Genomic DNA, 24,305 nt, shown 5'->3' on the forward strand with positions numbered 1-24,305 from the left:
TTGAGGGCTAGATAAAGTTAAATCTGTGAGAGGAGTTTTCAAAGAGAAATGTAGCCAATTACTACAACAGTCTGACGTCAAACAATCACTTCTAGGAGCTGCATGCATTGATGTTAGACTTGTGTAATTAAGCAGTTTAATGAAAGCAAAGCTCCAGAGTGGATATGAGTCACAAGCAGCCCGTTGTCCTAAGACGGGACACAGGGCCAAAAGTTAAATGTCGTGTGCTTACAAAAAACCGAACGGCACTGAGCTTGTAATGTATATTTTATTTTGCACAAGCTTGCATATGTACTGCACATACATTCAGTTTAAGAGAAGATGGAAGGCACACAAGGCAATTGGACTACTGTATCCTTTAAGTGGTACAAAGCAAAAGGTAAAAGTTTGGAGAGTATACAAAAGCTTAAAACACACAAAGTAAAACCCCCTACCCACCCGCCCCCCCAACAACTTTTTTCTCTTTTAAAATTTAGTAGCTGCCAAACTAAATTTTTGTACTTTTACTTGAAAATCAATTGTCTACTGCACCTTTTTATTTTCTTTTTAATATGGACAGGGAGTCTCATTTTTTTTTATCCTATCAATTAATATTACAGTACATCCTTGGTAATACAAAATTGTACACCTTCATCAAATAAATTAGGATAAATTAAACCAATAAATTATGCAAAGTCTTCAGAACAATAGACAACAACAAAAATCCACAATTGAAATTGCCTCTAGCTAAAAAAAAAAAAAAAATCAAAAATTGACTTTATCGGTCCAGTTATTGTACTATATTCAAATCAAAGGGTCTTTATTACAAAAAAAGAGCTTAATAATGCTATTTACAACATATTGCTAAATAATACAAAGGCAGTGTTTTGTCACGGTATATACTATATACATATGAGAAGTGGCTGGGACAACATCGGGAGAAGCCATGACCTTTGATTCTTGTAGGTAGCACTGAGACCAACCCCAAATATATGTTTTTCTAATTCTAGTCTTGAAGTGGTAATATACAGTTTGAAAATGCTTTCCCCCCGATGTGGAGGATTAGAGTATTTTTAAAACACAGAATGAATACATTTTCACAAAAACGGGCCAGTCTGTTTTTCTTTTCTTCTCATGTTTGTGCATTTTAGAGGGTGTCAGATTTGAGAGAGGGCTCAGTTGGAAGACTCAAAGTCCAGACGCTTCCAGATCCTGTTGTATTCTTAGAAGGATAATTATAAGAAGATGCAAAGGTTAAATACCAGTTTTGATCCCAGCTCTGAATATGAACATTTTAGCTTTAGTTTTATAGATGGTTTACAACCAACAGATCTACAGAAAACAAAACTGCATTTCCTTCAACAGAACATTTAAGTGCAATGCAGTAACCGCTTACTCATATAAACCAGTTACATTCTTTTAAGGGGAGCTTTTTGAAAACAATGCTTCTTGTAATTTGCAAACACAGAGTTTGTACCAGGAGAAAACATTTGTACTATTCACACCAATGAATATTCTATAATATACATGGCAAAGAGATTTTGCTCTATCCTCACATGTACAGTGCTTTCAGGGAGTCTGTAAACCACTTTTTCTTTGATGAATTTATGATTGCTTCTGGGGGACATCCTATTTTTAAAGCCCCCAAATCTTCAGCTTTATGACTTAGTATTAACCTGTATGCGTATGTATGTGTGTGTGTGTGTGTGTGTGTGTGTGTGCATGCGCGCATGCGCACGAGTGTGGTTACTTACTAAGTGTTTTCATGTACATAGAAAAAAAATTTCATAAATTTACAGAAACTGCATTACCCTTGCCCTTGACATCTGATGAAAGAGACTGTTATCTTTTAAAAGTAGAGAGCAGGATTTTCAAGAATGCTTTCAACTGTCTACACAGTCACTATAGTGTTCCTAATAAATTCAACAGATGTTGTGAGAATGTAGTTATTTATTAAAATCTCATGTCTTACGTAACAACAGCCATGAGGTTAAATATTTACATTGCTTTATAAAAGTTCCCCTCTTGCTTTAGTGTTTTTGTTTTGCCTTTTTTTTTGTTGTTTTTAACATTTTTAAAAATGATATTCACCCACATCCCTAGCACAGCAACAAAGATTCTGCAAACATAAAACACTTGAATTAAATAATACTCGGAGGCACAAAGCAAACTTCAGGAATATGTGGGTGAACACTTCCTTAAATAATTACTACATTCTACCATCTTCCACGTTGTTTTACCATTTAATGTGAAACGTCCTCATTAAACAGCCAGAGATACAGTAAGAATTAAATGTTTTGTTGTTGCAAATAGAACATTCTTTTCACAAAACATAACAAATGTCTAAAATAGGTCCTTAAATCTAGATAGGAAAAGGTAAGCTTTCCACTTCACACGCATATATATATGTGTATTTTTACATGCGTGTATATGTGTGTATGTGTCTTCATGTTCACACACCTGCACACACATATACAGCACATGGTAAGAAATATTGCTTCTATACTACTTTTCATTAGGCTAAGAAAACACAAGATTTGCACCACCGTTACAAAAAATTGGCTTCTACAAGAATTTTCAAAACTCGAATGCTGCTCAAACAATTGAAGAAAAAATAATTTGCGGTATCAAACTGTTCTAAAAATTCTCTTCTTCAAAAACGTATTCTCCCGCTTTGTTTTAAAAAGACACAAAATATGCATAGCTATCAACGTTATGTCAAACAGCCAGAAAAAAAATCTAGTGTTTATTGCAGCTGTAGTAATTGGAAATAAAGTCAAAAAGATGAAATCGAAAGCCACAGAAGGCACAAGAACAATTGTACTTGTGGGAAAAAACTGGTATTTTGAAGGATTTTTAAAAATCCCCCCGCTGGTGCATTTTAGGTCTAGGCACAGACTATCACCTCAAGTGTATATGCAAAAATAATTTAGGGTTAGCAGAAAATAAGTGGTAATGTGGTATTTCAACATGCACTTTAGACTTCTTTTTTCCTATGTAAACTGTCCCTCCCACCTTCATAGAAAGTTAACTTTCTCCCAAGTAGCCAATTTTCACTTGGTGAGAGTTGAGCTGAGATTTGAAAGATGGTGATTAAAAAACAAAACAAAACAAAACAAAACCCAACCAAACCCAGAATTTTTAAGTAGGAGTTTTGAGAGACAGGCTTTTGTCACTTTCCAATGCACTGGGAGGCACAAGATTTTGTGATCGTAAAAGGGGAAAAACCACCTAAAAGCAAAAGTGATCGAACAAAGAGGTGAGTTTATCCTCATGCAATTTCTACTCTGAAATCATTTCTATGCCTCAGTGAACCTTGAGCGGATATTATCATAGATAAGCACATCAACATTGGTTGTGAACACACACTTTTGCTGAATTTGTCTACTTAAATTAGAAAGGCAGGGGAAAATAATACTAAAGATCCAAATGAGCCTGGAATCATTACTGAATTTGCCCCAGATCAGAAGATACTAGCAGTCTGTCTACATAGGTGAACACACTACGGTTTTGCCTTCTACCTTGCAAATGGCAACACGATGTTGATATGAATTACATGGAACAGCAAAGACCCAGTGGTATAATGACGTGAACAATGAATTCCTACTCTTTGACGTGAAGCAAGGCAAAAGAGTGTGACCACAAGTTGAGATTGCTTCCCTACTTTGTGCTGATTGGATTTTTTTTTTTTTTTTTGGTTTGCATTTTTTCCAATGTAATGATTATCCGAACTTTTTTTTTTCCGCAAGCAAGCCGGAACAAGAACAAACTGGATCTGCTGGCCCTGTGTGTGCTACATAGGGGAGCACAAGCTGGACGATGCATTTGGTTGGGGGTGCAGAGAGAAGCCGGTGGTGTTCCAGCCTGCGTCGCTGCACTCTGTCCACACTGCGAGAGCCCGTTAGCCTCCTGAATGATGCAGGGCATCATAGGACTGTGCCATTTAATTTAAAGTCAGCAGGTTTTAAGGCTTTGTGCTGACAATAATTGCCTCCATACATTCCTGTCCATCAGCAGAATTTATAAATGATGGTAAATTACAGCGATTGGGTCAGCTAGTTAGTCACATGGGTCAATCTGCATTCTCCAGAGTCAAATGTAACTTTTATGAAAATTAAGGGAAAACGGTATTTGTGTTTGGTATAATCTAAATACCAGGTTTGTTCCTGTGTCATTTTAAGTGTAGATCAAATGACCTAAGGGGAGGGAGGGGGGTCTGGAAAAGCCTATTAGGATGAACAAGGAATTCTTACTGCATCTGCACACAAAACCCATCTGAGAAAACAAGCGTGAATGCCGTATGAATTTTTAAAAGCAAGTATGGGACACTGTACGCTTTGGAAAAACTGGAAAAAGAGAAAATAAGGAAGAAGAGGAGAACCATTGAAGAAAGCATAAAATAGCAGCCAGCTTTCTTATGTGTGCTGGAACTGTGTCTTTTGGGTTAACCCCAACCTCTTCTATGCTGCCCGTACATTGTTTACACGTTTTGGTCAGTACTAGCTTCTGAATTCGAAGAGACTTTATCAGTTGCTTTAAAATGCTGTACCTAAAATGAAGAAACACTTAATTAGACCGTCACCACTTCGAATATCCATCAGGGTAGTGTGGGATCGTATACGAAAAGAGGGCATCCTTACACTGCTCCTCTTCGGAGGTGAAGATCAAGTCAGCTAACTGCTGTCAACAAGCGTCTAATGTAGGCAGGAATTTTATGGTCAACTTGGGATGTCCTTTATTCCTTACTAGAGAAAGGTATTCAGAAAATAGTGGGTTTTTTTTTTTTTGAAAAAAAAAGTGTTAAATATTAAACAGACATAATAACTCGTTGAAGCATATAAACAGAGTTGAGCAAAGAGTACATTTGAAACGTATGTGCCTTTTAATACCCGAAGTGAGATAATAGAAAATGATGTGAAAGGGGTTTTTCTCTACGAAAAATGATCTATACTCACTTATTACGAAGAACCGATTGTAAAATCTAGAGAGGTAATTTGAAGAGCGGGTACGAATTTTCCAGCCTCATCTCGAAAGAGTCAGTTTTGTGTAGAGTTGCTTTGCCTCCGTAAGAAACGGGTACACTCGTTTGGGCTACTTGCCGTTTCTCTTACGGAAAGGCTTGACAGGGACTATTTTTCTTTTTGGAATTTGGCCTTTTGGGGTAACTTTTGAAAAGTGAGCTGTCCATCTGCCACTGGCATTATTTTTAAACACGGAACACAAAGCGACTTAACGGAGTTCAAACCAAACAAAATATTTAAGTTTACGTAGTGGTTTCATTGAGTTTTCTGGCCTTCTTAGCAGTAAAAACAAGAGACACGTCACCGTCTGTGGAACGGCGCCGTGTCCCGGGTCTCCCTCTGCCAACTGCCATTTGCGATAAACCATCGATCAAGCAGAAGCATCTTTAAAATGCCTTTCCTTGCGAATAGAGATTTTCCACACGTCAACATTCTTTTTCCCTGAAAATTAACCCTATTTTAAAGTCTCCAAATGTTAAGGGCCTCGGGCAAAAGTAAACTAAAGACCGAAGGAAAATAACCATCCCCTTGCAATGGAAAACAAGAGAAAAGGAGCGAAAGATGATGAGGAGGAGCTACCAGCTGATTTCAAAACATATCCATGCCTCCCATACACATCCATAGGAAATCAAAATCTAGACACGTACAACTTGGACATCCAAAGGGGACTGCTACTATTCATACATTCGAAAAGAGTTGTTGAAATTTCTACTCATGAAGCAGCTCTTGTAGGCAGTTCGGGGATTTGAAAATCTCAGGGACTTCACTATCCAGCTTGCAGATGACCTTGTATATGGCCTTCTTCCAGGAAGGATCAACATCTTTGCCTGCGATAATGGCATTGAAAAACTCTCGTAATGTGATCTGCGCAACTTCCAGGAATCTCTCTGGAACCTGCTGATACAAGGAGGCAATGGCATTAATAAAGTTTTCAGTTTCAAGTCTCCGGTTCTTCAAAGGAAATTGAGCTAAGTTCTCTCTTTCAGAAAGGGGCTTACGTGGCACCTGAATTTGCTAAAAATGGCCGGCCTCTATTCTCTTCTGTGAAGTCGTTATATATAGTAGCATTGTAATGTGGGGTGGACAGCTTTGTGAAGTTTTAGAAAGGGACTTGTGCAAGGGATGCATGCAGACATACTGAAAAACCAGGATTCCCTTCTGAATATTCGGGTGAGAAAAGGGGACACACTATTGGGATTCCCCACTTCATTAAACAGGTGTATTCCAGGTGCAAGTCTCCAGCTGATCTTTCAGAATTTGAATCCTATTTCCTTTTGATTTCCACTGTGAAAACAAAGTGTGTTCTCAAAAGTAGAATAAGAGATCATTGGCTTTTGAAATCAATGAAACCCCCTGTAAATGAAGAAAACCTAAAGTCTGTTTCCTGCTCATAGCAGCAGAGGATTGTTGATCCAAATGCTAAATTGTATATGAGAGTAGTATGCACCATAAAGTGCTCTACATACAGACAGGGATAAGATAATGACATTAACACTGAGTCCCAAAATACAAAATCTGTACTGAGTCCTAAAATTCTACATTGGAAATTATTTTACTCTGAGATTAGAATTGCTCCATGAGAGTGATTCATGCAGCTGATAGCAATAACGAAAACTAACACTTCTGGAGTGCTTATTATGTGTCAGGCGCTCTGTTATGTACAGACTGTGAATCATGCCATGCAATTCTCCCAACATCTCTATAAGGTGTCATTGTCCCCTTTCTACTGTGGAGAAAACTGAGGCTCAGAGAGATCAAGGGACTTTTTCCAAGTCCTTACATTCTAAGACAAATATCCTCCAAATATTCTTTTTATTTTTTAATTATTTTTATGTTTTAAAAGATTTTATTTATTTATTTATTTTAGAGAGACTGAGAGAGAAAGACAGAGCGAGAGCACAGCATGAGTGGGGATGGGGGGTGGGGGATGGGAAGGAGCAGCAGTTGGAGAGGGACATGCAGACTCCATGCTGAGCGCAGAGCCTGACACAGGGCTTGATCTCACGCCCCTGAGATCACTACCTGAGCTGAAATCAAGAGTCAGACGCTAAACCAACTAAGCCACCCAGGCGCCCCTCCAAATATTCTTTTTAGAACCCCTAATTGTTTATCCTTTCCTTCCACAACAGTTAATATGTGCGTGTGTTCTTAATTGTTTACTTAATAGTCCAACGTCTTGTCCAGGGAAAGGGGTCGCTGTTGATGTACTTACTTAGTATTCTTTGTCAGTTACTCAAGGTGAAGCATGGCTTCTGTTCCGCACACCAAGATAAAGGATTTGCAGAGCCATTCCACAAACTCTTAATTTTCCAAGTACACATGGACCCTCAGTAGATTTCTTTTAGTGGGGTACTTCTGCATTAGTAATGTTTTATTTTTATAGTAAGTGCAGACATATGAGGAAGTAAATGCACTGTAGTTGTATGTGTAGATAGATCTGTCTACACATACAGAAGAGGTGAAAGATTTTCATCTCAGTTCACATATGCCACTTTACCAAGTAAAAGGGAGGTATTGTCATGTCGAATAGATTTGATCTCTTTCTCCCACTCTTTCTCAATTTGTGCAATGGACCATTTTATAATGACAGTAACTATTAAGGAAAACTAAAATGATCACCAGGCATCCCTGTTTTATACATTTAAAATTGGACAAAGAGGTTCACTCCTTCCAATGGTAAGTCGCTTGTCTTTTGTAAAGAAAATTAGTAATTCCCCAGATAAAGAAAGGACCCCATTTGGGGCCTATCAGAGTCTAGAAAAAGAGAAAATTTTGAGGAGCCCCTTCCAAAGACATACACCCCAGCCAGTCTCTCAGGGCATAGCTCTCCAAAATCATCCAAACACCCCTTGTCCCCCATGGATGTGCAAACCCATACACCCCAAAGGCCATTCCCTGATGAGAATTCATCTGGATTTTCTAAGGAACGTTGGTGATTTCTCCCTAAAATTCCTGCAGATACGTGAGTATTTGTGCGATAGGAGGAGCCTGGAGGAGAGATTAGCTCTCTCACTCACCTCACACCAAATAAAAAGTCATTAAGCAGCCTTTTTGAGTTCTCTCCCTTCTTCCCTCAAAGATAACCCTTCACGTTTTATCAGATGGGCATTACTGAGAGAGGGAATCTGGCTGGAGAACAGCGAGGCGGTACAACTATGGGCTCTAACTACTTGGTTTGGGAGCTGTCAGCCAAATGCTACAGAAACATAATCATAGGCATTTATTGAAATAAACATTTCAAGAAGTGTGGTTTTCCCGGCCATTGGCAACAGAGGCTTGACAAAGATCTATGTTTCTTGAACACTTAGGGACGCAGCAGGGCACGCAGCAGGGCATGGCAGAGAGCTGTGCGGGACACAGGGTATGGTGGCTGCTCCAGAGGAAGTCAGAGAGGACTGGGTGCTCCTCCACACCAAGGGCCCCACGGGAGGTCTGGAGTACCAGGGGCCAAGGGAGCAGAGATCATATTGGTTGAGATCATCAGAGGAGAGATGCATCTAGAACAGCATCAGCAATAGAGGAGGGAGGAAGGGTAGTTCTAGGGTGTGCCTGAGGGCAAATCAAAGTAACTTCTCTTGGGGGGGTGTGTGTGTGTGTGTAGCTCCCACCCTATTATTATCTGCCATTCTTGTTAATGGTTTTTAGTGGGTTTTACCTCATTTTAAACGTTCATTTCTTTTGGCGGTAATCTTGGGCTATCCTTCACCATCTTTTGTATTTGTGTTTTGTGTTGTTTAATTTTTCACCTACTTCTATCTAGTTGTAATGAATTTGCCCCAAGATGTCTTTAGATAAAGAGCCACAGTTTCTGTTCTGTGTATCCCCCACAATGCTTAACAAAGTTTTTTTTGCATAGGCTTTCATAATGAGAGCTTGCCTTCTGCTTTACTCCATACTGCTCTGGAGTCACACTTACCTTCTCCCTCGATACTTAAAAAAAAAAAAAATTAAATAATGCTAAAAAAAGATAGCATTTAAAGAGTTGGAACAGACCTCAAAAGTCATTTTATAGATGAAGAAACTATGAGACTCTATAAGATGAATAAATTATGAGAACAAGAGACTCATGTGAAATAACATGTCCAGGTGTCTTATCATTAAACCATGCTCTCTCTCTTTTAATGCATTTTCAGTAATTTCTATTTATATGGGGCATCAAAACCTTGACAAGCTGTGGATCTGTGACTGAGAAAAACCACAGAAGAGCTAGTAACTTCAAAATAAATGTGAATGGTACAAAGGATTCCCAGGAGGAAACTTAGGATATTGGTTTATGTTTGAGAAGGGATAAATTCTTTTTGAACAAATGAAATGGTTTGCTAATTTAGGGCTTACTTTGAGGCAAAACTCATACAACAGACTGGGCTGGTTTAAAGCAATTGATCATGAGATCCTCTAATGCTTGAGCAATTAATCTTTTTTGGTGGCTCCAGAGCGGTAAACTGATGAGTAGCAACTGATCTTTTGAGAGAGTGCCAAAGAATTCCATCCACAGGTAGAAATATCACCGATGAGAAAAGAGACCCTTACCCCTTTCTGCTTTAAAACTTTCCCCAACTGCATTTAACAGAGTAAAAGGGGGTCCTTTCTGTTTTTGGGGGGGCTGTCTTAGAATTTGGGTTTACAAGAATGATGTTGCCCATATTTTTCTGTACCTCTTCACACCTAATGGATTTCCAATCACTAATAAACATCTGCAGAAAATCCCTTAGTGACAAGTAATCCCTTATCTAGGTTTCTTTTAATAGAACCCAACAATCTGCAGAATGAACCCCAGAGTATCTCCTCAGCATCAGGTGGCAACAGTCAATCAAGTCCCTGGAATGCAAGACAATGCAGGCTGCTGGGAGGGGGGGAGGGAAGGCCATGCCTTTGGACATGCCACAGGGAAAAAACAAAAGGCTTCCAAAGTCTCTGGCTGGAACTCTGAAGCTATTGTGGGAGCTGCTGTGCTGAGTGTTCTTCAGGAGAGGAGAATGGAAACTTTGCTTGATAAAAAGGCATCCCAATATAGGAACCTCACCCCAAATGGTCTTGCCTCCCCTTGCCTTGATATTTGGAGGAGAATATAATTGCGACGAGGTACTTGAATGCACTCATGAATTTGAAGGGGGCTGGCTATCAGCATCTACCAATTTCATCACAATCGTTCCTACTTGAGTCTCCTCAGAGCAAGCAAGGGCCTTATGGGCTTTGATGAAATGGGGAAATCGGGAGGATGTTTTCCAGTCTGCTCCAGCTGTGGCTGCGTTGTGCGAGTGCGCACGCACACACGAATACACGTGCACACACGCACACGTACAGTGTGTTGGGTGGGGGGCTGTTTTGCTGTTCTTTTTTTTTTCCCCTCAGAATGAGTGGCAAAGACACATTTTTCCCCTGTCTTCCTCCTCCTCTTCCCAGTTGCTTTACCTTCAAGGATGATTTGTTTTATTAAATTGACTGTCCCTAGCCTCTGCAGTACATAATAAAAGCCTGACGTAGCAGGCTGCCTGCCTTCTGTGTCCTGCAGACACTCATCATAAGTGTCAGGACATACCAAGGTTAGTGGTCACTGGAAGTGTGCTCGCTGGCCCAAACCTTGCCAAACGCTCTTGGCAGCTGAATGAATGTCACAGAGAATAGAAGGGGAATTACAAAGGTTAAAAAGAAGACAGCCTCTCCTATTTTCTGGAGACAGAGAAGCTGATTTTTCACACCTCTGAAATATCCACAAGCTCATCCCTTGGCCTTTTGCAGGAGACCTAAACCTGGCTGGCCCCTTGCACAGTTTCCCATGGATACCTCTCCATCCTCAATCCCCCTTAAAAATTTTGTCCACTGGCCTAATTTTATCAGTGAAATGATCTTTGCTGAAATGGAGAGAAAACAAACCAGGCATAATGCTCTCTTGCCCCAGCCCCTCCCCAATAACCAAAGGCTCAAATGGCTTATCGAGGTTATCAATAGATTACAATCTTATCAAGGGAGATCATCTATTCAGTTCATCTTTTAAACTATTTTTTTTTTCAAACTTACTTTGAAGGAGAAATGTAAAAGGGAACCTGGGTATGGGCAGGAGTATTTAACGGATGGAAAAGTAACATCGCGGCTAGTATTTTGGTGAATTAGTTTGTGTGTGGGTTTTGTTTCTTCTTCCTTCTCCACTTTTTTTTTTTTAATACTATAAAAGGGCAATAAAATGCTGACTGTAAGAAGACAATGTCAAGGAGAAAAGGGTACTGGTATTTTGGATACTCTTCACTGCTCGCCTTGGAGAGAGAGTTATTCTTGTCACAAACCCTTTTGTCTGCATCTGCTGACTGCTTGCCTGTAGCCAGCAGCATACTTTAACTGTTTTGTCACCTCCTAACATCACATGCATCAGCTGTTGGGCTTTTGTTACGGGTATTGTAGAACTAATCCACTGTGGCTGTTCTACTGTGCAGTAAATAAAACAGAAACGGGCTTCTCAGACAATTCTGCATGAATATTTCAGATGGCTTTACAACTCCAATTCACAAAATCAAATAAATAAATAACTCCCCCAGCCTCCCCCAGCCTCTACCCACACAGAAACAAAACCCCTCAAACTAGACCCAGATGCCTCCAAGTCAACTGTATTGGAGACACTGACTTGAGCCTTCAAGCAATTATTTCGGTGAAGTTGAAAGAATAGTGCTCTCTAAACTTGAACGGCGTGGTATTCGTATTTATTATTAGCGTTAGACACATCTAATTCCAAAAACTGGGTAAGCAGCTTTGAAAATCTGGAGAGCTACTTTTCTCCTTGGGCTTTCAGGAAAAAAAAAAAAAAAAAAATCTAATGCCATCAGAAATAGAGTTGCCTTGTCCAAACTGCTTTCATTGTTTCCATCTGCATCTTCTTCCCTCCCACTTATTGAGAGGGGTCAAAGGAAGATGCTTGTGCATCTTGTTCATCTCAAGAGTCTTTCCAAAATGTTTAACCTGTGTAGGAGCATAAAAGGAAAATCGAACTTGGGACTTTCGAAACTGAATTTACATCATGAGTTCTCTTAGAGTGTAAACAATGCACTAATCACATATTGCGAGGCATTTTCTAGATGACTTCTAAGTGTCTTCGGAGAAGCTAAAAAGAGAAAGGGCCTCCGCACGCGCACACGTGCACACAAAGGTCCTAGGGAAGGAGACAAAGTTGAAGTACTTTCCCGAGCATTCACTCACCCTGGTGCGCACATGATTCCTCTAAACAAACTCTCCCATCCCTGCTGTTTGTTAAGTAAATATTGATCAAGGAGAGACAGAGCTCCTGACAGCAGTGGCACAAGCTGGGGACTTACACTGCAGACGCAGTGGACTTAAATGGATAAACTCAGATCCTTTAGGAACTCCTCAAAGAGATTATCAGATGAACAGGCAAGGACAGATACGATATTGCGGCTCCCCTCCACTGTCTCATTCTCACTGAATTTTCCCGTCAGAGGCAGAGGAGGAAACCTGGAGCTATCAAATATGGTTACAAGATGCTGTTACGAAGGGTCTCCCTCGCAGCCAGGCACGCGGTTACCCTATGTGCTGGCCCGGGGACTAACCGGCCCGGAAGGAAGACCTGGCGCCGGATGCTGCGCGAAGTGCATTGTGGGATTGTGTCCCGCCAACCCGTCGCTGCGGGGAAGAAGAATCCGGTGGGAAAGCAAACAGCGGTGGGCTTTGGGAAGCATAAAATATCCCCCCGAATGTAAGGTGATGCTTTGAACCTTTAAAGAAGAGTCCAATTCCTGGGAAGTGTTTCACTGTGATAGGTAAATGTGTACAAGGCAGTATTTTGAGAGATGCTTTGAGTATGTTTGCTTGAGCAATTTTATTGGCTGAGTCAACAAGTTGAGAAAGTTGCTTTGTATTTCCTAAGTTTTACTTCAATCACTTCGTGACTGTCATCTGAATCCCTGTCAGGCCTAAAGGGCCACGGGGGCTTCCCTGGGAAGTCCAGTTTTAAAATCGTCACTAGAGATTAGGTTTTGTGTATTAATCGCTGAGTGCCACGGTCAAAGAACGAGGTATTATATTTAGAGTTCCCACCAAATGGCTACATGGCATTTAAATTTTATTAGGATGCTCACACCTACGTTTGGAAGGCCTGGCGTTATCTGGGGAGCACTGGTTGCAAAGCCACTTGCCAACGCCTGCCAGGTTATACCAAGGGAGGCAGAGGAAGATTCTGTGGCAGCAACTGGACTAAAGACTCTTTCACTCTGATGCTCCAAGTGGCATTCAGCTTTTGGGGACCGTACAGGACTGGATCAGCATGCCGTTTTAGGCCTAAGAGCAGGCTCAATGCCCTAGTAACATGTTTTGCTACTTAGATACGTGAAGAGTAAATGCTTATAGGAAGTGGCTATAGTTCAAGGCTGTCCTTAAAAACAAAACAAACAAAAAAACACACACACAAAAAAACCCCAAAACCAAACCAAAACAAAACAAAAAACACAATAAAACAAAAACAAAAACAAAACCCATGTTTCCTCTAAGCAAAGGAACACATGGCGATAACAGTCTGTATCATTTTTTTTTTTACAAACCTTCAAAAGAACAATGTTCTGTTGAGCAAAATTCAGTAGCATTCTGTAAACATTAATTTAAGGAAATCAATAGACTCAGTGAGCTAAAGCCATATTGCAAGATAAACTGGCCAGAGTGCCACTTTGTCAAATAGATTTTCGTTTTCTCGGCTAGATAAAGACAGTTTCAAAACGGGGCAAACGTGTTGCAACCAAGGTTTGAAAAGTATGTGGCCTTCAAACAGTCTGCTTGTTCCTACTGCAAAGCTGGATAAACATACTTTAAAAATGATAAGATGGCTTAGAATTGATTTGGCTTTCAGATTCTACATATAGTAGATTTCTTGGTTGTCTCACAGGAAAAGAATAAAACAAAATCCCATGCATTCAGGAAAAAAAAAATGTACTTGGGAGAAGGGGTTAAATTGTCTTGAGAAAGGGAGCTTGGTGGGGGGGGTGGGGGGGGCAGTGTCAGTTGGTGCTTGACTTTAAAAAAGAAAGGAAGAAAGAAATCTTTATTCATGCTGACCTGATGGGCAACAGGCCTTCTTGCCAAAATCCAAAAGCCAAACTCTCTGGTGGGTTTGGGATCAGAGGTTTCAGCTGGTGGAAGCTGCTCCCGTTCTGTGCACACCACGCAATGTCATGTTAATGTGCCAGGGGCGGGGGTGGGGACAGAGTGGGAGGGAGACCCACACAACGGCCCCCAGGTTGCTCCCAGCCAGACTGAATGAGCTGCAGGGATAATTAGAAAAAGTGGCAAAAGGAAAGCATGTCTCCCCGTCTGTTGCTGTGGCAGGGACATACATTGAGCTTGTGGCAGGAAAACTTCCAAGGGAACCCGCCTGGCATCCTCCGGGGCCATACCAGTCCGTAGAAATGCCGGTAGAGGAACCACCAGAGAGGACATGGTGGACATGGCCCCATTGGAGGAAGCGTAGTAAAAAGAATGGAAAGTCACGTGGAAAGTGCAAGGAGGAAGGCTAAGGATCTACCTTGAACAGAGAGTGGAGCTCCAAGAAAAAGCATCAGGGGAGGTGGACTTTGGTCCGTAGCATGGGCAGTGAGGGGCTCAGGATGCAGCAGGCCATCACCCCTCCCGTGGGCTTCTCTGACAGCAGCCTGGAGGAAGGGCTGAGGCACTCCCTGAGTGCTTGCTTTGTTTCCTCACCTAAACTGAGTCTTTCTCTCTTAAAAGAGGCTATTTAGAAAATACAGAATGCACAATAAAATTTCTACACCTCTAAGATGTTGATTATGTATGTGTTGATAAAAACATCAAGTGATGCTTTAAAAAAAAAAAAAAAAAGAGGGCGCCTGGGTGGCTCAGTTGGTTAAGCGACTGCCTTCAGCTCAGGTCATGATCCTGGAGTCCCTGGGTCGAGTCCCACATCGGGCTCCCTGCTCAGCGGGGAGTCCGCTTCTCCCTCTGACCCTCCCCCCTCTCATGTGCTCTCTCTCATTCTCTCTCTCTCAAATAAATAAATAAAATCTTTAAAACAACAACAACAACAAAAAAAACATCAAGTGATGATCAAGCAATGTGCTTGGGGGCACCTGGGTGGCTCAGTCGTTAAGCGTCTGCCTTCGGCTCAGGTCACGATCCCAGGGTCCTGAGATCGAGCCCCGTATTGGGCTCCCTGCTCGGGCGGAAGCCTGCTTCTCCCTCTCCCACTCCCCTTGCTTCTGTTCCTGCTTTCGCTATCTCTCTCTCTCTGTCCAATAAATAAATAAAATCTTTAAAAAAAAAAGAAAGAAAGGTGCTTGGATGGTGCATTTTGACTGATTGTGACTTTCAGGAATAAAAAGGAATGTCTTAACATCTACTTGACCTGCTAATAATGTGTGTATGCTTTTTAAACTGTATAAACATTCCATTGGTAACTCTGTGTAGAGATACCAAGAGAAATAAAACCATCTCTCCCATAGCCCCAGAAAAGGAGGTACTTAACTAGCTTGCCGGGAACAGAATGGCAAATGTCATTATAATACACTCTACGACACTGTCAAAATTATTTTGTGGTGCTGAAATTTGGTTCACCAAATATGATTAAAATGGCTAGTTTATTTGCTCATGTTTGGGAGTCTTGGTGGTATATGTGTCAGGAAACACAATGATTGTCACGTTATTTGTGGTGATGGAGTAAATGTTCCTTCCCTCCCGAACTCTGCACACGTTTCAAAGAGCGACTCCAAGTTTAAACAGACAAAACAAATGAACAAATAAAATTCAACAAGAAGAAAATCAGGGAAAAAGTATTAAAAACGAAAATCTAATACTTTCCTTATCTCTTTGCCCCCAGGATGCGTTGAAAATACTCTTAGATCTTAAACATAACTGGAAGCTCCTGCTGAAATTATGCATCTGGTAGGCTATTCAGGTAAGACCTGGACCAGGACTATTTCATCAAAGAATCATGGAGTTTTGGAACCTCAGGACTTGGAGAGAGTCCATGTTCTCCAAAAGAGCGAAGCAATCTGAGCCAGGGGTTGGCAAACTTTTTCTGTAAAGGGCTAGATAGTAAATACATAGACTTTGTGGGCCACATTCTGTCTCTGTTGCACATTCTTCTTCTTGTTTACAACTTATTAAAAATATAAAAACCATTCTGAGCTCAGAGTCATAAAAAACAGGCTGAGGGCCAGATCTGGCCCAAATGCCATAGTTTGCCAACTTCTGCTTTTAGCCAAACTTGAGGGCTAACAACGTTCCCAAATGCGCTTTCATTCTTCACTAATCCTGTGTGCCTCACTGGGTCAGCACACTGCTTGTTCTTGCAGGGTAGCTGGGATTGATTCACCCAACTTCAACCTGCAATGTCACGCCATTCCTCAGATGCACGGAAGGTTGCCCATGTCTGTGGGAATAGAGTGAAACCACACCCAGAGATCATCAAGGCCCAGGAAGACTTCAGTCCTTCTCTGCCTTGATGAGGAGCTTTTCATTAGGAACGTTCCTGCCAGGAAGCATTCAAACGTATGAGATGGAGGAATCCGTACCTCCTTCACAACACATCAAATGAATCAGCTCGATATTTGGATGGAAAAACGAGCAGCGTCCTGGTCACGCTGCAGTGTTCACTCACTTCCCTTCAAGGCAGCCCCACGAATTATGTGCCATTGGTATCTGAGTTCAAGACAGGCTAATAGTGCTTAAAGTTTAACTTTTGCTACAATTACTGGGTGAGGTGGTAAAATAAATAGGGCCGAGCTTGGTGCCATTCTTGGATGGGAGATTATCCAAAAACAACAAGACATAAACTCTCCAATATTGCACGAAAGGAAGCTAGGGCACAGATAATCCACAGTTACTCCTGTTTCGTTCGAGAATGCATTACGTGATTGTTTTCTGCAGCAGGGTTATCTTCGTAATTAAGCTTTGCCTAGGCTAACCTGGAAACTAGTCTGCGCGCCCTGTGTTCATGCTGATAGAGCCTGTGAGTGAGGAGCCCAGGGAGAAACTGTTAGGAAGTGGGGTTCAGGCAGGACGATGAGAATAGCATCACCCATGGCGAGCACCAGAGAAGGCACTGTGAGGTACGGGTGATAATCAAAAGAGTGCTTCCGAGAACACCAGATCTTGGGAGAGACCGCCAGTCTGCTGACAACAGAGTATGCATCCCAAATAATATTGGGGCTGCTCTGAGAAAGGACTGGGATTAAAGGCCTCAGTCCCATCTTTTGGTTTTGACTAGAAAAATCTTTGTTCTGTCAGAGAAATTCTGTTTTGTGTTTCTAGAGTATGCTATTGGTCTCTCCTCCACAATTACCCTTTGCAAAAGGAACGATGAGCTGTATTTCAAAGCAACCTAAGAGCTTGGGAATGGCTCTGAAGTTCCTTTTTTAAGAAAGGTAAATGGTTTGGAAAAGGGGAGAAACAGATTCTCGAAAGGCCCCAGGGGCCTTTGGGAGCCCTCTAGACCCATGTCAACACCTAACGGGACTTGAGGTAATGTTTGCGGCGGGGAGTCTTAGGATGCTGTCAGGGATTGGCCCTTGCATGGGCCCTGCCGAAAGGCAATTACAGGAATCGATATACAGATTATCTTGTATACTGTCAGGCCACTGAAAATGATAAATCTTTGACAATTGTCTCTATATTAAAGGAAACACAGTGGCCTTGAAACCAGGGCCTTTCATCTTCTTTACCCACTTCTGCTTCTGGTTGTTTCTCTGCCTTTAGCGCCACTCAACCCCCACACTTGTTCTCAGTCGACATACTACCTTTTACTAAAAATCACTTTTAGAACAAGATTTTACTTTAAAATGCTTTGGTAGCCCCTTCCCCCCAAAAAACAGAAGTTGGGGACCATGACCATAAAAAGATGAAAAATACATATCCTAATGACTTGTGTGAGGACTTGATACCTACCAACCACAAACGCATGAACACACACAAAATCCCACTGGGAAAGACTTTCATGATCGAGATTACCACCATCTTGGAAGAAAAGGTGGTGTGGCTTTTGCAAAAACTGCCAACCCAGCTTAATAGTGAAGGTAGTTATCCGAAACAACTCTTTCTGTCCTGAACGAGGGCAGATGTTGTATTATATACAGAGGTTCATGCATAGCGCAAATGCCGATGGCCCAGGTGAAGGTATGGCATACTGGGATACGTGTGGGAACAGGTATATAGCCTCTCTCTTAGTTTGTTCAGTTCTGTTCCATCTCCTAGAAAACCCACTCGCATGAGGCCTTCAGGACAAATGTCCTCGTTGTTTGGCTGCCCTGGCCAAACCAACCCATAAAGTGAGCAGCAAGTATAATGACTCTTGCCAATTCAATCAATAAATGTTTATGAATTTAAAATATTAGTCTCTGTAATCCCAGCATGGGAGTTGCCACATCTCCAAGGGCCCTGTTGAGATTTAGGTCTGCAAAGAGAGCCTTGGGAGAACACGAAAATGGGTACCCTAGAGATTTTCATGAGATAATTAAGCCACAGCAGAGCCACAAGGGTGGAAGCTGCCCCACATGGACACCATCTGGATTCCTAGGGGCTCCACAGTCACTGCTTACAGCTTTGCGTCGTGCCCAGGATTTATTTCAAGAATGCAGAATGTCTTCTAGAATCACAGAATTTCAGAGATAGAACAAAGCTCTGTGTTTCATCTTATCACTTGACGGGTGAGCAAAGTAGAGCTCAACAAGGTAGGTGTGGCCAGAAGCAGACCCTCTCATCTGGTGTTCCCTCCGCCAGACCCCCTCCCCTCATTGCTGCCCTCCTCATCTGGAACCCCTGACTCCAGAATCCTGGAGCTGGTCCAGGCTGGTGTCACTTTTACAGCCACACCTGGGGCAGGAGGAATCACTTTCTCTTTTTAAAACCAGTTTTGCACTGACTCTTTGTCCCAATTCTGATGAGAACTCCCTGTTTGCTCATTTGTTTGTTTGCCTATTTAGGGTCAGCAGGAAATGGTGCAATCGTTGAGCTACTGATAACAGCAGCAAGGTAACTTTTACTTGGCTCTATGAATTAATAAAAGCAAATGCTTATACAGCACTTACTCTGTGATAATACAGTCATGTATATTCATTTAATTCTCAAGACAACTCTGTGAGGTACTTGCTATTATTTTCCCCATTTTATAGACGAGGAAACTGAAGCACAGGGAGGGTAAGACACTTGCCAAGGTTTCAAGAGCTGGGATCTGACCCCAGGGACCAGTTCCAGAATCCATGCTCTTAGGTTCTGCACTATTATTAGTTTAGGACCACTGACATTGCAAAGACTCCCCAAAGGATTTCCTTCTTAAGATTTCAAGGTGATGCTTTCATATAAAATAACACCTACTTGAAAGCGAACATTTTGTTTCCTGCCTGAGAATAATTTAGAGGCCAGAGCTTTCTTGCCCTAGTTTTAGCATTTTAAAGACTCAAGCCCAAGACTAAGGCCATGTCTTCATGATATCAAATGCCCTGATACTTTATCCACAAAAACACTGAAAACATCCAGACAGCATGGTGGATCTGCCCATTTTTTTTATTTGGCTGGATATGTCCTGGAGACACATTCAGATTTGCCAGAATACTTGCCAAGAGGCTCATAAATTCGTCTCAGGGGATCATCTTAACCAAAAAGTGCTACTGAGATGTTACTCAAGAAATCCAACTTCTGAGGATAAACTTCTGGGACAAACAAAACAAATCGCATTGGGTGTGTGTGAGAGAGGTACAACCACCAAACTATAGTGTGGCTGCCCATGGCTGGAATTCTGTCCCGTGGTCTGGTAAGTGCAACTATCCCTCAGGAAGACACAGTCATGCCAGAAACGCATTACAGAAGGGCAGCGAAAATGATCAGGGGCAGCCCACTTACTGTATGAGATTAGACTTTTAAAAAGGATTAGAGCCCCTTAATCTGGAGAGATGAAGATTAAGAGGGAGGAATGATCAAAGTCTATAAAATCAGAAAGGAAATGGAGAATATGGTCACAGTCCTGTTCACAAATCCCAGGATATTATAACAAGGGAGATCCCTTTGGAGTTCCAGGGAAATCACTTTAAGAGCCATAAAAAGAAGATGCAATTTTCACAGCAGGTAATAAATTTAGAGAATTATTATCTTGAGGAGTGGTATACTCTGAGAATGCAGTTAGGTTTAAAAAAAGGTTTAAATAAACCCATGGGTGATAAAACCATAATGAGCTAATGACGAAAGGTTGGGAATGTTCTGGGGACATCCTGAGTCTTTCGAAAATGATTCCATCAATGACAGGTACCAGTCTCTCCCGGCCGGAGGGCTACGGGTAGCCAACTGATCTGACCACCTCTCCCTTCACTCTCCCAGCCAGATCGTTCCTAAGATTCGGAATGGGGCTCAGGGACTGGAGAGTGTTCGGGCCTGGTACCGTACGACAACTCATTCCTCGCCGGGAGTTTTCTTTATTCCTTACGGGTGTCTCTGTCCTAGATCTGACCGTTGATTCCCATAAAGATATGAACTTAATCCTTAAAACGAAAAATCTCTGTTTTACTCAAAGATAGAGACATTTCAAACATCTTATGTTGCAGTGGTTGGGAGATAAAAAACTGGTTAAACTCTCCACTGGGGAAGCTACTCATAGTATGGTAACACAGACCAATTAGTTCAAATTTAAGGGGAAATTAAACATCCCAATTATGGAGCACCCATCACAGCCCAAGATACTAAACTCTAAAATTTACTGCAGTTAATGGAGAAAGCAGCACACCTTAACAAAAGCTGTGGTTCTGTGAAATACACAGAATAAAACTTAAGGGAAACGTTTCAGCTCCTTTCCCAAAGAGCCAAGTGCTAATCACTTTAAATATCTAATAATAGGTCATTGTTGGGGGCTGGGGAGGTTAGGGCCGCAGAAGGAGGCAGGGGACTTTGGTAGGGGGTAGAGTGGAGATGAAGATTCCATTCATAGAAAAAGAACCTTCAGATGACCATAACATGCACAGCGAAGCATGAAGAATCTTTTCTGCACTCACATTTTAAACTGCTTTCTGAAAATTGGTAAAATGTGGCAATGTGTAGAAAGCAAATAAATGAGCCAAGGAGAGGAAAGAAGTGGCATGGAGGAGAAAGGCATCCGTCCAATAAGCGGTATCTAATAACTCCTCATCCCAGCCCGATCTACCGTCATACACTGGGAGCAGTCCCCTGGTATCTGTGCAAACCGCAGGTTTGAAAATGTTAGCCCTCGTGATGGGGAGCTGTTCAAAGTCACTCTCCATCTGGGGAACGGAGAAGTAGGAAGGTGGCAAGGGGTGGGGATGGGTTAAGGCATAGAGTCACCCTGCTTCTCATTGTAGACCTCAGAGTGATTTGGGCAAGAAAACTGGGACATCTGGAGTTCAGAAGTCGAGGAAAATGGGGAAGAACCGGGAAGATGAATACACGATCATCAGCGACACAAAAGAACGGAGCAGAAAGAAGCCTGGGCTTGGGCACTCGCGTCTGGCAAGGAGGCCAGCAGCAGGGCTAATGAAGCATTTGTGGTGTGGGATGTTTGCCAGCGCAACAAAGAAGATGTGCTTGGGCTCTGCAGATGTGCCAGGGCCCCCAGAGCAAAATAATGACATAATCACCATCAGTGTCACAGACCAGACTGTACACAAGGTGACAGGGGAGGGGGGGTGCTGTAACACACACACAGGGAGGACTCGCCACGGCCCACGGCGGCGGCTGCCCCGAGGCCTGGCAGGCAGGCAGAACTACCTAGCCTAGCTGTCTCTAGCTGGATCTTCGATCCCGGGGCGGGGGGAGGCTTGTCCCCACCGCCGGTGGAGGTATCTCATCCGACCCAAGTTCCTCCCGAGGAGGAGGCAGCAGCAATCTGAAAAGCTTACGAGAGCTTCAGACTGGCAGGAAGGAAAAAAAAAAAAAAAGGCTGAATAAAGAGAAGCAAGGCGGAAATGGAAGAAGGGAGCTTTGAGACAAACTCCCTCTGTCTTCTGCCAAGTTCTGTGCTCAGACTTTTCTCGAACTGGGCCCTGGCCATCCCACCTGAGGTATCAATATGATCACGGACGTCCGTGTTTCCGGCTGTAAAGGGAAGACAAGAAAAATCTGGGGGCGCCTGCGGGGGGCCGGGGGTCACGCATGGCACCCCCCCTTGGCACGAGGGCACGGGTAGCAGGCAGGCGGGAGGAAGCGGCCCCCGCCCATCTGAAACCAGGTCTGTCGGAGGGCTCGGCACCTGCCGCGGCTCCCGCCCGCTAAGGTGGGTGTATTAGTACAGCTGGCTGGCTTCTAAGTGACTTCTGTCAGTTTGAAAGTGAAAGTCTGTTTGAGGAGCTGCGAGAACAACAGCCCAGAGCCCGGAAGAAGAGCTTGCAGCACAAAGGACTGAGACTACACTCGTGCCCCTTTTCATTGCTTCTGATGAAAGATTCATAAGAAGAACTTTAATTTTTCATGACCCCCCCTTTTTGGTATGACTATATTAGTTGTGTCAACTCCCATACACAGGTTCTCTTTAAAGACCAAAAAAGGTCGGTGGTGAAAGTTGTTCAAGGAGGCTACAGGGACAGAATCACTTCTGGCCATCGTGATGGGTCCCTTCATCCGCGAGCAGCTGCTCTGAGAGACCCAGAGATTTCCTTGAGATATGGTTCCCTTCAGCCTCGACGTCACTGTGCACCCGACAGGGATCTTAAACCTTTCTAATGTGCCCGTTCAACCGCTCTTTGGAAGAACAATTATATTTGTTTTTCTTGGCTTCACCCTATTTAACAGGAACAGAAGTATAATAATCATTAATGGCCCTCCTCCTTTACTTCTCAAATAGCTGTCTCCACATTGCATCTTTCAGTTTGTGTCTCAGCCAAAAGCAGGGGTTGGGGGACACACAGATTGCATGGTTTTGTGTCATGTTACCAAATAGCCCTGAAGATTGGCTTAAGGCAATCACTGAAGGTGACACAATATTTTTAAACGAGAATGATCTACTTTCAAGAACCAAAGTCCTATGCCTCACCAAAAAGAGCGTTTGCAAAAAAAGACTTACTCTTGCAAATTTATACTGAGACACTTAAGAGAAATGAGTGAACGAGCACTAAATTTTCTGCCCTGCGGCTGAAAAGGAACCAAACGATTACAGTGAAATCAAATCCGGGAGTGGTCAGGAGGCCAAGGAAATTTGATTTAAAATATTATCGGCCACGTGAAAAGGGATCGCCAACTTTTGAACAAGCTTTAGGTGGCTAAATGAGTTTGTTTCATCTAGACGAAATAAACAGGCTCGTTTTCAAAAGGCTGTCAGAACTTCTCCAGACATTTGAGCCAGGATGGGCCAAACACAATGCTAACATCCCCCCGAAAGCTCCAACCACCACCAGCGGCTCTCTGCAGAGAACTTGCTCCCTTTCTCCTATTGATAACCCTTTGTGGGACGAAGATAAAGAGCAGAGGCAAGGAGAACTGAATGTCAGACAATGGACATCACTCCACACACTGTCTCTGAACTTCCCTCATCTCTGAAGGACAATTAATTATGAAGGCCTTAGGGGTAGGTCGTAGCAAGGGAAAACCCACTGCCATCCCAGCATCACGGCTGCCACCTCTGTGTTTGCTAAATGGCTTCTCCTGTTGGGGTACAGCCACCAAGAGAGCCAATAGATCATGGGGGGGGCAGGGAGGGAGGAAAGCAAAAGATTTTTTTTGTGTGTGCGTCTGCCCTTGTATAATTCTATTCTCACTGTGAACTCATCCATACACAAAACACAAGGACAATTTTTTTTTTTTTTTTTTTAAAGAGAGAAAAGCCACAGGGTAGGTTGCAGCAGAAACGGCCTCTCAGTGGTGTGTTAAAAAGGATGGTCTTTTCACCAAATCATTTCATAGAGGCAAAACAGACTAACACAAAGAGTCGAGACTTTTTCTCCGACATTAAATGGAGTAACTGATAAGGTCAGACATATGATACCTAAAGACATGAATCTGTGAACTCTTGAAGTCAAAGGGCCTCTCTGTGCTGAGGAACAATCTTTCAAAGGAAATAGATCATAGAACTCCACTGAATCCGCTTTAAACTTTATGAAGCAGGAGGAGAAAAAGCTCTAAGTAGGGAAGCTTGACAGAAGAGCCTTGAACTATTTTCTGAAGGAAAGATGAGACCCTCCCTAGGCTGCCACAAAACATTTTTTTTTTCTAAAGGCTTCTCTGAACTTTGATATGTGCCAAGACACTGCCATTGAAAGCTGTATAATTATGTGCTATAGCCACTGTAGAAAATGCTTTGTTCACCCCAACAAAGGACAATAAGCAAAGTAAAGCGACGTTACACTGTATCTTTTTCTTTAAGAATGTTGA

The 24,305-nt window shown here is 42.4% G+C and overlaps 1 protein-coding gene across 6 annotated transcripts in view; it reads right to left on the reverse strand.

The window, feature by feature from the left end:
* Positions 1-249: 249 nt before the first annotated feature.
* The window catches only part of PROX1 (prospero homeobox 1), a 57,643-nt gene continuing 33,587 nt past the window's right edge, over positions 250-24,305 (reverse strand). For 3 of the 6 annotated variants that reach the window (XM_081824810.1, XM_081824809.1, XM_081824811.1), the window contains one exon: positions 250-5,897. In XM_081824810.1, the coding sequence (XP_081680936.1) occupies positions 5,709-5,897 (189 nt within the window). In that variant the 3' untranslated portion in view covers positions 250-5,708. Of the gene's footprint in view, positions 5,898-11,662; positions 11,949-17,375; positions 22,720-24,305 lie in introns of those variants that run through there. The other 3 variants (XM_081824812.1, XM_081824813.1, XM_081824814.1) reach the window with 3 other exon arrangements.

This window comes from Leptonychotes weddellii, chromosome 6 (assembly GCF_054177405.1).
Source record: "Leptonychotes weddellii isolate Sample4059 chromosome 6, ASM5417740v2, whole genome shotgun sequence".
NCBI classification, from domain to species: domain Eukaryota; kingdom Metazoa; phylum Chordata; class Mammalia; order Carnivora; family Phocidae; genus Leptonychotes; species Leptonychotes weddellii.